Source organism: Felis catus, chromosome D1 (genome assembly GCF_018350175.1).
Source record: "Felis catus isolate Fca126 chromosome D1, F.catus_Fca126_mat1.0, whole genome shotgun sequence".
NCBI lineage: Eukaryota > Metazoa > Chordata > Mammalia > Carnivora > Felidae > Felis > Felis catus.
Genome location: NC_058377.1, coordinates 88040810 through 88055647, shown reverse-complemented (window position 1 = coordinate 88055647; position 14838 = coordinate 88040810). Strand labels below are relative to the sequence as shown.

The 14838-nt window shown below is 46.6% G+C and overlaps 1 protein-coding gene across 2 annotated transcripts in view; it reads right to left on the bottom strand.

Moving 5' to 3' along the window:
• NAT10 (N-acetyltransferase 10) overlaps nt 1-14838 on the bottom strand; it is a 38806-nt gene that overhangs the window by 15356 nt on the left and 8612 nt on the right. For both annotated transcript variants that reach the window (XM_006937187.5, XM_045039131.1), the window contains exons 5-13: nt 14513-14635; nt 12597-12658; nt 11076-11190; nt 10871-10978; nt 7632-7765; nt 6313-6406; nt 6072-6170; nt 3121-3257; nt 253-377 (exon numbers count right to left, since the gene is read on the bottom strand). In XM_006937187.5, the coding sequence (XP_006937249.1) occupies nt 253-377; nt 3121-3257; nt 6072-6170; nt 6313-6406; nt 7632-7765; nt 10871-10978; nt 11076-11190; nt 12597-12658; nt 14513-14635 (997 nt within the window). The remainder of the gene's footprint in view (nt 1-252; nt 378-3120; nt 3258-6071; nt 6171-6312; nt 6407-7631; nt 7766-10870; nt 10979-11075; nt 11191-12596; nt 12659-14512; nt 14636-14838) is intronic.

Sequence of the window (14838 nt, the reverse complement as noted above, 5' to 3'; positions counted from 1 at the left end):
GATCTAAGTCAGTGTGACCGTGCCGTAAGGCAGTAACAAACAAGGGCCCAACCCAGAAGGCCTGGGTCAGTCTCCCATCTGGTCACTGGCTTGCTATTCCTTGGGGAAAGCAATTCCCCTTCCTGGGGACCCAGCCTTCGTGCCTGACAGTATGACAGTTTGGTACTGCCTGTGGTGGCATGAGGAGATGATCCAGCAAGAGAATCTGTGGGGACCTGCCATGGACGGGCCCATTCAGCGCTCTGGGGGTACCTGATGCCAGTCTGGCTGTCGCTGTGGCCTTGTTTTCAGCAGTGGTGCTGATCTGGCTCTGGGCGCTCTGTTGACGGAGCTGCTGAATCAGCTTGAGGGACAGGGACCGGCCAGTGCCCTCGTAGCTAGGAGCAAAAGCAAAGGCTATCAGGCATGAATGAGGTTCCAAATCTACTCTCCAGGAGAGGACAGAGGACCACCTCCCTCATCCTGCTGAAATACCAAGCTCCTGCTCACCGCTGACAGCCCCACTGCCCTCTAGACTTCCAGCAGGGCATCCATACACCCAAGGAGGCAAGGTGGCCAGCTCGGTGGCTCAGCTGGGGGCTGGCAGTGTGGCTCAAGTGTGGCACATCTACTCAGTACCTCTGGGCAAAGAACTCACACTCACTTTTAGCCTCATCCTCAAAAGGGGATTATTCTACACACCTCACAGGATCATGCTGTGAACTGAAAGGACTGGAAAGATGATGTGTAAAGCATTCAGCATAATGAACTGAACTACATTAAATGGTCCCTGAGTGAGAGCCACTGAAGCAACATGCCTGAAGGCAGGCAGAGAGTGCTTCCAGTTTGGAAAATCAAGACTGAATAAACCAATAAACCACCACTTAGTAATTCCTTTCATCGCTACTTTCACTGAAAAGGTGACATAAAACAACTTAACAAGAATTTTGGAAAAAAAGAAATCATCAGATCACTGAGCCAGCTCTTCTCATCTGGATTTCCTCCTTTAGTCACAGCCCCAGGGACCACAGGGGGCAGACTGCTCAATGAGTTTGTTTTTTTAAAGTAGGCTTCATGCCCAGTGCAGAGCCCAATGTGGGGCTTGAACTCATGACCCTGAGAACAAGACCTGAGCTGAGATCAAGAATCACATGCTTAACCAACTTTGCCACCCAGGCACCCGGGTCTTTTTAATCCAGTATTGCAACACTTCGTAGTACTCACTGTGGTCATATTTCAAAACTGTATAAATACTTCCTCTCATTCAAATACTATTTTTAAAGAAGAATTAAAAACTTGGAATTTTGGGGGCACCTGGGTGGCTCAGCCGGTTAGGTGTCTGTCTGACTTCGGCTCAGGTCATGATCTCACGGTTTGTGGTTCGAGCCCTGCATCAGGCTCTGTGCTAACAGCTCAGAGCCTGAAGCCTGCTTCAGATTCTGTGTCTCCCTCTCTCTCTCTGGCCCTCCTCTGCTCATGCTCTGTCTCACTCTCTCTCTCAAAAATAAATAAACATTAAAAAAGAAATTTTGAAAAAAACTTGGAATTTTTGAGTGTTTTATTCTGCCCCACCTCACAGAACAAAGCTTCCTTGAAGGAATTTCATTTACTAATTTAAAAAAGAAGAAAAACAAATAAGCACAAGCAACAAAACAGACTTTTATGCTTCAAAAGGCATTATCAAGAAAGTGAGGAAAATAACAGAATGGAATAAAATTTTTGTAAATCAAGCATCTGATAATGTGTTTGTACCTGGAATACATAAGGAACACTTACAATTCAATAATAAAAAGACAAATAAGCCAAATAGAAAAATGAGCACAGGATCTGAATAGCTATTTCTCCAAAGAAGACACACAAATGGCAAAGAAGCACATGATAAGATGCCCCACATCACCGCCATCAGGAAAGTGCACATGGAGACCATAACGAGACGCAACTTCATGCTCACGAGGATGGCTATAATCAAAAAGCCGTTAACACACATGCTGGCAAGGATATGGAAAACTTGGAACCCTCGTACGCTGCGGGTGGGAATTTAAAATGGTGCAGCTGCTTTGGAAAACACAGTCTGCCAGTTCCTTGAGCAGTTAAACATAAAGTTACTATCTGACCCAGTAATTTCACTCCTAGGTATATACCCAAGAGCACTGAAAACACGTCCACGCAGATAACCTATATACACACCCATGTTCACGGAAGCACTATTCCTAACAGCCAAAAGATAGAAATAACCCAAATGTCCATCAACACATAAATGGAAAAACAAAATGTGTATAAACATATAATGGAGTATTACTGGGCCATAAAAAGGAAGGAAATACCGATAAAAGATACACTGATGAACCTTGAAAACATCATGGTAAGTGAAAGAAGCCAGTCACAAAAGACCCTGTACTGTATGGCTCCATTTACATGAACTGTCTAGAATAGATAAATTTATACAGAGAAGGTAGATGAGTAGTTCCCTAAGGCAGGGGATTAGGGACAGACTGGAGGGTGACAGGTAAAGGGTATGGTTTTTCTTTTGGGGGTGATGAAAATGTAAAAGTGATTATGGTGCTGGTTGCACAACTCTGTACAGATCTAAAACCTAAAAATCACCAAATTATACACTTGATGTGGGTAAAACTGGTATACGAACTGTGTCTCAATAAAGCCGTTAGCAAAAAAAGTAAAATCCATTTTATTTAAATATTTTCAGTGTAAGGAAGACACAATAATACATCTGTAATACAGAATTCTCTCTTTAAGAAGATGTGATTTCCACACAGAAATCTTTCCAATACTGAAGATACATATTTATTGACCTGGAAAGAGTTCACAAAATATTGTTACATTAAAAAAGAAAATTAAAAGCAATATGTAAAGTATATTTACATTCTTGTTCAAAACAAAAAAGTAAAACGAACACATAGAGAATATACAACAAAAGCTACCTCTAAGGGCGCCTGGGCGGCTCAGTCGGCAGTGGGTTAAGGGTCTGACTCTTGATTTCCGGCTCAGATCATCATCTCACACTGGGCTGGGTGTGGAGCCTGCTAAAGATTCTCTTCCCCTCTCCCTCTGCCGCCTCCCGCCCCCCAGCCTAACAAGCAAGAACCGATAAGGGGAGCAAGGACTCCCACTCCAGGTGCTTACCCGTTGATGGTGGATGCCATGAACACAAGGTAGGGGCCCAGGAGGCTTTTCACCAGGGGCAGGGGGATGGCGGCGGCTTCATCGATCACAACGAGCTCAGCCTGGCCCAGTTTCACAGCATCTGCAGGATGTATATACTGCAGGGAGGAAGATTTCTATTATTACCTGGCCATCCAGTGCCATAGCTGCGGTCCCCATGACGCCTCATAAAGGCCACTCTGTCCTCTCTCGCTCCGTTCCCAGTTCTTTCTCCCATTCCTCCTTTCCACTTTTCCGTGGCAGGGCAAACCAGAATGAGCTTGGAGCCAGACATCTGGGTTCAGAAGTTCAACCACCAACTGTGTGCCCCTGAACAGGTCACTAACCCTCACGGCCTCAGACTCCTCTCCTGGAAAGTGAAGGAAATACCTATCTGACGGCTGCTTGAGAGAAAAATTGGGTAAATCTGGAAAAACGCCCTGGCTGGTGCCTGGCCTAGTACTCATAGGTGGTGCTGCCCTCTCCTTTCTCTCTTCTGTCTCCTCATGCTCCCCCCAGCCTGGCTCTGACTTTGCCCCAGAGGCGGCAAATGGGACGACATCACCATTCTCAAGCACCTGCTACACACTGGGTACCGCGCTCCTTGCGTGGATACTATCATTAGGAAAACCAACTCTCCCCGCACTGGTGAGGATGCTTCTAAGACGCCACCCCTTCCTAATACACACACTCACACACGCTTATTTATATTATTTGCATGGCCACCTGATGCCACAAAAAATTTGGCACCCTTATGCATACAAACCACCCCTTCAGTTTCTTCAGGGCTTCCTGCTATTTTTAAAGTTTGCTCAAGGCCATGAAGAGGGATTTTACAGGACAGGAAACCTGAGCAGCCAATTAACATAAACAAAGACACTCAACCTCACTAGTAGTCAGTGCAATGCCAAAGACAACAAGGAGATCCCATTTCACATACAGGTAGGTAAAAATTATATAGCAATAAAACACCCAGTGCTGATGAGAACTTGAAGAAACAAAACTTAAAAAAAAAAAAAATGCCGTTGGGAAGGTAAACAGGTACACTTTTTAGAAGGAGAAACTGGCAAAATCCAAGAGAGCTGGAAATCTATTCATACCCTAAAAACCGAGAGCTCCCCTCATCCACCCCTAGAACATAAATAAATGGTAATATAAACATACAGTGCTTAAACTCAACCCAAGCCACAAGCTTCAATCTTGGACAAATCTTGAAAACAAATGCTGAGTAAGAAAGGCAGGCTGAAAAAGGACAAGTACAGTATGTTACCATTTATGGAGGCATAATTACATAGTAAAACACAAACGTGAATCAGAAGGAAATCCCAATCCAGAGTAGAGCTACCTATAGGGAGGGGCAGAAGAAGGGAATGTGATGCGGAGGGGTAGAAGAGGGGCTTCAACTGTGTCTGTGATGCTTTCAGTCTTTAAAACAAAACTAAAAAGGACTTTTAAAATACGAAAGAAACACAACAAACAACAAAATGTCAACATTTCTAAGGCTTAAGTGCTGGGTATCTGAGTGTTCCACTGATCTCTGCACTTTTCTGAAGTATTTCATTACAAGATCATCTAACTGCTTTGCTGGAAGCTGAATGATAGGTCAGGGAGACAGCAACTCCACTTAGTTAGAACAGCGGAACACACGCCCTCAGCTGGGCCCCATGTCTTGGGACTCTTAAGGGGAAAAACTAAACAAGCACCTCATAAAAGCAGCAGAAAGCAGCCCCCTGAAGAGGCGCAGCTGACTTTAATCTAATGTTTGTCTTTTTCTCAATTTCCAGCAAGGAAGAGGAGGCTTCCAAGGGACACAAATGGAGCCTCATAAAGTCAGGTCACCTCTTCTGGGCTTAAACTCCAGTCTGGAGACAAAGGGACTCTGGCAATACAAGCAGGTCTCTAATTACAAATCCAAGGAGCAGCAGGGCTGAGCCTGGGCATTTCAGAGAAAAGTGTTCCTTCCTTGGTTTGTGTACTTTTGAATTTTAACAGGTCGCCGCACTCTCCCTGTGGCCTCCTGCCCTCCACCTCACCCCACCCCGCCATCTGTACTCCCCCCCTCCCCCCACCTCAGCCAAGGGCGTCAGGCAAAAGTGGAAGAAACTAAAGAATGAAGAGATTCTAGAAAGAGACCTAGTAAGAAAAAATTAAGCTCCTTAGATCAAAAGTATAAACACTTACCATTATTTACAATCTGGACCTTTGATAAAAGAAATACCTCCCTGACAGGCATACATACATATGCTTTAACGAGCATAAAGGTCAAAGACATAAACTGCCAAGTGTGCCTGGCCCATTTCCCACCCCGACCCAAGTCCGAAAATAATCGATGAGCCTCCTCCACTAGGAGCCCAGCGGCTCCCATCCTTTCTGCAAGCCTGTCACACTGATGCTTCTCTACAACTGAACAAAATTGCAGCCTTTGGACAAGTGCAAGCCATTCAGGCCTCCAGAGCACTGGAGATTTATAGAGCTTTCAGGGAAACACTGTTTAAAAAGGAAAATAGGCCACTGGCTAAACCACAAAGATTCAGAGTACATCTTGCAAAGTTCTTTTTTTCTTTTAAATGGAGAGATTATTGTTCTAGTTACAGATGCACCATTTCAAAACCTGCTGTAACCCAGCAAAATGAGAACTGATGTCAGAACAGTGACTGTATTTCTTCTAGCTGATTAGCATACTCACAAATACACTTACTCAATTTTCAAGGTATAAAACTACAACTTTCCATTCTGGCTACATACATTATTTGTTAGTTTGCTTGAATGTCTTTGTTGAGAAGAGGCTGAAAATCTGGACCGGGTTTATCATAAAACAACAACACTGTATACAAGACATGCAATTACACAGGACATAAAATGATGTGAAATTACTGTATTTAAATACAGCAGGACACTGGCCCCACTCAGCAGGGTTTTAGAATGAGCCTCACCTGAATGGTCTGTCTGTGTTCTCGGAATACATTCACTCTGATCACTGCTTTGTTAAATTCAGGATTGAGAGACTGAATAATCTCATAATCCAGATGCTCCTGATGGAAAGAGAGTCAAACCAATGACAAACTTTAGAAACAAGCTTTAGAAGTGAAAATTAAAGTAAGCAGGCATCCCAAAGATTTTACCTAGATTAAACCCAGCTCTGAGTCAATGGGAGTTCTTATTCTAATTCCCTACCTGATACTGCAGAGCGTCAAATCCTTTAAATACAAATTCAAAAAGAGTGTGGAGGTTATCAGGGCTTGGGGAGGTAACAAAGATATTGGAGTACCTATTGAACAAAAAAAGAGAACTTTTATAAGTCATTAGGAAATCCAAGGGACTTTTAGGGAACGTTAAGAGGAAAGAAGAGATTTTTGTTCGCCCTATCACACAGGTGATAACCAGAGATAATGGCAGGAAAAAAGAATACTTTTTAGGGAGGAAAAGTAAAGCAACTCCAGTTTTGAGGATATTTTTCCTCCCAAACTAACGAAAACACATTAACAACTCGAAGGTAGTATGTCCTGGCAATTAGCTACGACATCTGTGAAGGCACACTGCCCAAAGGTGCCTGGACACAACGCCCTCAGTGTGCAGAGCCAGCATGCTGCTTCCCAAGCCTGTGTCCTGGGACAAGAGGGTGGCTTCACAGTCATCACTGGCTGTGTTGAGAGGGTTCCAAACTGTGAGGCCAGATAGCTCAATCAGTGCTCAGGCCAAGGCCACAGTGAACCTGCAGGGGACCCCTGTTCAGTGTAAAGGATGCTAACGGCTAAGGTGTTGATTGGTACCACTGGAGCAGCAGGGACAAGAGACAAGTCAGGGCTTGGGCTCAGCTCCAGCACTACCAGCACTGACTTGCTGGAGGATCTTGAGTGAGTGACTGAAACTCCCTGAGCCTAGGTTGACCCATCTGTGAAATGCTTACGGAGCTATTAGGAGCACCAAGGAAGATAATGCATATGAGGATATGGTAAATTCTAGATCCATTATTTCTGACTGCGAAGTTGGAAGTACACACTCTTCTGGCAACTGCGTAAATCTTCCACCCAGGACAAAAAACACTCAAATGTAGATCCTCAAAAGCAAACAAGATTTTCTCTACTGATCAAAATCATTCAAATGAAAAACTTGTACTTTTCGCAGTTAGCAAACATGGTCATACACATTCCCATCTCCTGAAGAGTTTTAACGTTTCTTACCCCCATTTCTTTGCTTTTCTAAGTCTGTCCAACTTTCTGTGTGTATCTGTTCAACTTTAAATATTGATCACGAAGGTCCTGGTGTATGTGTCCACGTGTGCCTGCACACATATATGTGCCCCATGGGGCTGGGGCTGGGCATGCTTGGGGGAAACGGTATTGCTGTTTTCCAGACCAGAACCCATGACTTACCGAAATCACACAGGAGCCTGCACAGACCCAGGAACAGTCTCCTAGTCCCCTGACCCCTATCCTGCACACTTCTCCCTGAGAGCTCAGAATTCCCAAAGAGGGGGAATCAGACCTCCTTACCCAAAAGCCACTGCCCCAGCAATAGCCAATCCCAGGGCTGCAGACTTCCCCCTTCCTCGGGCAGCCGTGAGCGCAACAGTACTCCTCAGGGTCTTTTCAGAGATCCCCTCAATGAACTTCAAGACAGCTTTGGCCTGTGAAAAGAGAACCCTATCAGGTGAGCTTTGAGAAAGACCAAGTTTCAGCCATTCACTACTACCACTGTGGAGAAGCTGAGGCTAAATCAAAGTGGGGGCAGTTCCTGCAGGAGGCAAGGCTCAGCACTCGGGCTTCTCACTGCCTGGTCATCTCTTCTCAGGCCCAAGGCTTTAAATGCCCCTCAGATGCTGGTAACACCCCATTCATGTCTCTGGTCCAGACCTCTTCCCCACCCATTAAACTCCTGTATACACACAACTGGCCCTGTGTGTCTACCCTTGTACATCAGACAGGCTTCTCTGACTGACCTGAGGGGAACCCAGTGTCCCCCTCCAGCCTCCTCCATCTGCAGTCTTCCCCTTGTCAGTTAACTGTCCAACTCATTAAGCCAAAAGCCTTCTCCATTTTCTCTCCACACTTGACTCACCAGCAAAGCCCATCAGCGCTACCTTCAAAATATGTATAAATCCTACCATTCCTCACCAGTGCCATCCTCTACCGGGCTGGTTGAAGCCACTATCCTGAATCCCCCTCTTACTACAGTAGGCTCCTAGTTAGTCTTTCGGCGTCCCTTTTGTTCCCCTACAGTCTAGACTCAACAGAGCAGCCAGAGGGATCTTTTTTAAAATTCAGCCTAAGAATCCCTCCGGCAGCCGGGCTGAGACACTGTGCATGTGAAACCCTTCACGGCACCCACCTCTCAGAGAGTAAGGCCAAGCCCTCAGGGTCACGTGGCTGTGCCGTGTGCCCTCTGTCATCTCCTCCTACTCTCATCTGCTCACTCTGCTTCACCCCTGGCGGCCTCCTTGCTGGTCCTCGAGTACCCCAGGCAGACTCCTACCTCGGGCCTATGCAGACGGTGGCCCCTCTGCCAGAAGCACTCTCCCCAATGGCCCCATGGCTCATTTCCCCAACTCCTTCCAGGCTTTGCTTGAGGATCACCTTCTAAACAAAGCCTCCCAGAGCCGCAGCCTCTACCTATCTCCTGCACCCCCGACCCCTCTTTGATGCCCTGTGTCCACACTGCACACAGCACCTTCTACTACACTTCAGGATGGGCGGGTTTCCTTGACTCACGGTCAGTCTCATGCCACCAGAACGTAAGCCCCACGAAGCAGGTGTGCCCCTCCTTTTTACTGTTGAGCCCAGTGCCTAGGGTCGTGTCAGGCACCTAAGAGAGCAGGCACTGAGTGAGAGGAGAAACCACAACACTACTTAGGGGCCAAACTCTACTACCCGACTGGCATCTGCCCTGGGAACAGGCCACCAAGACTGGGAAGAAGACCAGATGGTCCAGCATGGCCTGTCAGGTCCTGAAGTTGCCTTATACACCCAGGCAGCAACACTAAGAAGACACTGAAGAGACACAAGCCCAGGCAAATGGAAGGGAAGGAAGGGGAAGAGCTCCAGGAAGCCAGAGCCTCTCCAGAGGAAACAGTCAGGGGATCCAGGCCCAGCTCATCTTAATGTGGCCTTTGTTGAACACCGTATTTTGCCCTTTTGTTGTTTAGAGAAGTTTTAAACTCCGACAAAACATAACCAGAAAAAATCCACTATTAAAAAAGAAGAGTAAGAATAGAAGAGTTAAGAAATCTGAACTGAAAACGCATTCTAAAATAATTTGCTAAAATGAAAAACCAATACACAAACTAATTTACAAAACAAAAAGACCCAGATGACCAGTAATTATATGATAAAGTGCCTGCTTCTCTCATAATTAAAGCAATACAAACAAAAACAGGGATCCTGTGTTCCCACAGCACATTGGTAGGCTTGGAAGTTTAACTGTAGCCAACGCTGGCAAGGCATACGGAAAAGGGCATTTTCACACACTGTTGCTGGTTCCACAAACTGGCACGACACCTATTTTAATGCACAATCTAATCTAGCAACTCTTCTGGAAAAAAACTTATCCCAGAGATAATGCGTATCTGTAAGAAGATCCTAACAGCACAGTTTATAACAGCAAAAAAAAACTGCAACCAACCAACCCAATGCCTAATAAGGGATCACTTACACTGTACAGTGTAACCCCTCCACGTATTTTTAAAATATTCATTTGTATGCGTAGACAAAGTTCCAGAAGTATCCAAAATAAACTGTTAATGGCAGTTGTCTCTACAGAGCGGGACTGCCAAGTAGAAACACCATTTTCCATTTTTAACGAACACTCTTTCACACTGTTTTTTTTCTACGTATTTTCTTATAACACTCCTGCTGCTTTTACAGCTTCTCCCTCTTCTGCCCTTTCTCCATCCTCTTGCATTTCCTCTGACAAAGAATATCCCAGACTGGATTCAAAGCCACCTAAAGCCCGCAGCCTCTGCATAGAGAGCTATGTGGCTGATAATTCTATTTCTAGAATGAACAAGGGAATCAGCCTGTTGGGAGTCTGCCCCAAGTGGGACGTGTCACTGCAGCTGTTTTCCATCATGAGGGAAGAGTCCAGTGCCAAGAGGCTCACGATCAGAATCCTGAACACACCTGACAAACTGAAGGCCTCTGGGCACTGCCCGGTCAGCTCTGCTCACCCCAGGAACCAGGAGAGAGTCCGAGTTTACCAGCCCTGGCCACCTCCGTGAGCACAGAAATGCACTCTGGAAGCTCCCACCCAGTCTGTTATCTGTACCTACAGATCAGGTCCATCCCACCCTGGAGGGCCTTATCAGGCCTCACTCTGGAACTAGAGTAAGTACAAGGGGCCTCAGGCTCTCCTCTCACTTCTATGCAAGGCATAGGCCAAAACCTTCATGTCATCAAAACTGAACTGAAATGGAGTAATACAGATACATCACCCTCTCTTGGAAAAAGCACTGGGGGGTTCCTCTTTAAATTACATCCATCTTCCCCCCAGACCCTCTACTCAGGGAATTAACGACCTGGGGTGAAGGGGGACATAATCTCTGGACTTGCCATGAACGCAGATGACAGAGACTAGCCCTGGTGTTGCTGCAGGGGTTCAAGCAAGAGAAAAGGTCCCTTCCCCAAGGAGGATCCAAATCCTCACTTGTCCTAACTTGGCTTCCGCTGCTTTCTGCATGTTCTATTTTACCTCTGCCCTGTCTATACTGGAACAGGGAAGTTCGGAACACCACACTCACCTGGTCTAGGGTCTTGCAGCAATCCACCAACACGCCCACGGGCTGGGTGTCCTGCAAGCTCTCCTTCAACTCCTTCAGCTCCAGATCAGAAGGACCAAGACTCTCATCCTACCAGAGAGGAGAGGACAAGGTCTGCCACTGCCACGAGAGGGTCCACACAAAAAACACGGCCTCACCCAGATTCCTGGACCCCTGGCTGACTCACCGGGGTCTGGGGAGGTAGGGCCTCAATGCTGGCAGCGTGGGAGGAGATGGGCAGGATGCTGAGCTGGTCATCGATGACAAGACACTTCTTACAAGAGGCCAGAGAGAGAATAAATCTGAGGAAGAAAACCGTAATGAGGCGTTGGGGGGAGGGGCCGATACATGATAAAGGTGTGGCTTTTCTTGAGGAAAATGATTTGATGCCCACACGTCTCTAAGAAAGCTAGAAAGAGCCAAAACCCAGCTGGAGAGCAGGGTAAGAGGACTCTGAGCCTCGTCTACAAGGCACCTGAACACATTCTATACGGCAAACAAGAAAACCCAGAACTCTCTCTCTCGAGACGGGTTACAAGCATTCCTACTGTGCACAACTGAGTCATAGGGCCCTTCCCACACCTCTGAGGCTCACCATTTGAGGACTGAGCTGTCTCAGGCCATCCTTAAGTGGGGAATTCCTACCCCACTCCACAAATGATCACCAGTGACAAATTTACCTTCTGCCACAAAGGAAGAAAAAACAAAGAAAAGGGAGAAGAAAGCTGCCTCAAGAAATGTAACACAGACATTCCCATGTGCAGGAAAACATGTGTTTGGCTAGAGAAGTCAAACTTCTCCCACAGGTGCAAGAAGAGAACCTCACACGCTACTTTCACAGGTTTCCATTCTATCCAGCAGCACACGGCCGCCCCCCCGGCTTACTCCATCTACTAAATGAAAACACCAGAGAGGATTCAAACTGGAAAGGCCCCAAGCTTCACCGAGGCCAGGATTTCTAAACCTCAGCATCAGCAATATTTCAGACCAGATGATTCTTGGTTGTGGGACTGTTCTGTATATTTTAGGCTGTTTAGCAGCACCCCTGGCCTCTACTCACTAGATGCCAGTAGCGTCCCCCCAACTCCCTCCCCCAAGTCATGACAAGCAAAAGGTTTCCAGGCATCGCCAAATGTCCCCAGGGAGCAAGACTGCTGTAGATGAGGACCACTGATCCAGGCCACAGCTTCTTCAGGTGTTTCACAGTCTGCTAACTGATGCTCCCTAAAAAAGGGCTCTATGGTCAAATAAATCTGGGAAACAATCAGTTAAATAGATCCCTGCTGTTGCAACACTTTTTGGAGACTACAACAGGCTAACGTGGATCTTCACATAGGAAAAACTGTATCAGCTTTTCCCAGACGTATCTAGCAGAAACCCTTTTGACATAAAGTCCCTCTTAAAATACTGGTGTTCTGTGAAACACATTTTGGGAAACAGTGATCCAGACAAATCACCCCTTTGACAGATGAGTAAGCTAAAAGCCAGAGAGGAGAGTGACTTGGTTCAGGCCCCAGCTCCCCACTCACTTTCACTGCTTCCAGTTGGCTTCACCACCACCACTGCTGTCAGGAATCTCACCATTTTGGACCCCTGTGCTACCTTCCCTCAGACAAAAGCACGGCTTTCATCTGGGTCCAAGACAAAAATATTCTCTGCACCGCGGCTCCCCACAATTAAGGACCCGAGAAATGTGCTTCAGACCTACCTCTCGTTAAACCGTCCCACCACATCCTGATGGGCCTCCGTCCTGTATCTTGAATGCACGTCCTGAAAGAGACAACATCTGTGAACACAGACATCCCAACAGCGCTGCGGCTCGCGGTCCAAATGTGAAGCAGCTTTATCAAGCAAGCCTGGGATAAGGAGGCGCCAGAGCTACTGCTGGAAACCTACTCCTCCAGAACTTGCCGTGCTGAACAGCCCAGCTGCTATTTGCTGGAACTGGGATGGATCATCAAATGCTAAAGTTAATGTTTTTTATTACAACAAACATCCCCTCACCTCGGCTCTGACTTTTTCCACATTTTATCCAGCATCATAAAATGTGTTCGTTCATTCATTCAATAGAACACACATACCAACCGTGAACCAGACATGCCGGGTATACACCGGTACTCAATAAAGCAGGACCTCTGTTCTCATGGAGCCTACAGTCTAACGGTCGGAGGGAAACGAGTAAAAAAAAAAAAAAAAAAAAAAAAAAATCTGGCAAATGCTCCAAATGAAAAACAATGTGCAGTGACAGCAAATGGCAGGAGTGTGGCTACTTACGTGGTGTACCTCTGAGGTGAGAAACAGGCAGCAGGGAAAAGGGGGAAGGAGGACAAACAAACTGATGTGGGCAAAAAGTCATTCATTCATTCACAAGTATTTAACGAGTGCTTACTAAACACCAGGCACTCTTCCAGAATCAGGGAATGCACCAGTGAGGAAAACTAAGTCCCTAACCTCATGAAGTTTACAGACCAGCACAGGGAGGCAGGCAACAAACAAATAAATATGTAACTTTAGGTAGCTGGCAGATGCTGTGAAGGAAAATCAAGCAGGTCAAGTAGTGACAGACAGAGTCTGTCCCACAGAGGAGGGGGTATGTGGGCAGGGACATGAATGCAGTGAGAAGCGGGCTGTGCAGATATCCCAATGGCAACAGCAAGTGCACAGGCCATGAGGTCAGAGCATACTGAGCATGTCTGAGGGCCCCTGAGGAAGCCAGAGGGGCTATAGGAGAAGCGGTGATGGGAAGCAGCTACTAAGATCTGTGGAAAAGTCCATGTCCCCGCATAAACGCAGCTTGTGAAACCCTGAGGCCAATTCTAACGCCATTCCTGAGCAGGGCCACAGGCCTGTGACTAAAACCTGTCACAAGGAACATGCAAATGGCAATACTGATGGGGTCGCAGACTAGCTGTGAATCCACAGAGACATATTCCCACTCCTAACCATGTCCTCAGCTTTGGGTGGAAACTACCCCTCTCACAGTCAAATCTCTTGCCAAACTGGGAGTGGAAGTGGCAAATGTTCCTTCGTTATCCATTAGCATGAGGACTGGTGGGCAAGTCTGTGCATCGTCCCTTTTTGGTAATCCAAAATGGGGGCACTGGCGTGGCTCTTTGCATCCAGAAACGTAACTACCTAATAACTGCCACATACATGGATCTCACAGGTATAGAATTTACAAATACCTGCAAGGAAAAATGAAATTCAGAGATGCCTGGGCACACTCAAGGTCACTGACTTTCTCTGCAGTGACGTTCTCATTACTTACAGTCAAAGAACTCCCAACCCAGACCTTGTGCTGACTGCTCACTAAAGCCGTTCAACAGGAATTTTTTTTTAACGTCTACTTACTTATTTTGAGAGAAGAGGAAAGAGTACACACAAGCAGGGGAGGGGCAGAGAGAGGAGAGAGAATCTCAAGCAGGCTCCATGCTCAGTGCAGAGTCTGACATGGGGCTCGATCCCACAGTGAGATCATAACCTGAGCCAAAGTCAAGAGTCGGCTGCTTGACCCACTGAGCCACCCAGGTGCCCCCTCCATAGGAACTCCTAAAAGAAAGTGGCAAACAGCAAAAACACACTTGATGTGAACTGCCACAACTCAGTTAAAAACCATATACCCACCATGGTCATTGTGTACAACTGCTTGAGCGAATTCATGGTCCGTAGGAGGATGACCACCAGCCCACCACCTTCCACTGTTTCCACAGTTCTGGCCAGTAAGTTTGGAGTTAAAGCTTCAAAATCCTGAAAGAAAGAGACCTCAAAAAGGGCTAGTCACACAAAGAGCACCCCCGGGGAAGTTTAAATAAAAGGAGGGCTTCTGAACACGAACCCAAGACCATAGCCCTCACTCAACTCACCAGGAGGGGCCCACACACCTCCCTTTACTTAGGGGCACAGAAGAGAGCCCAGCACTGGGCAAGAGGTGTACCCGGTTTTGTATGACA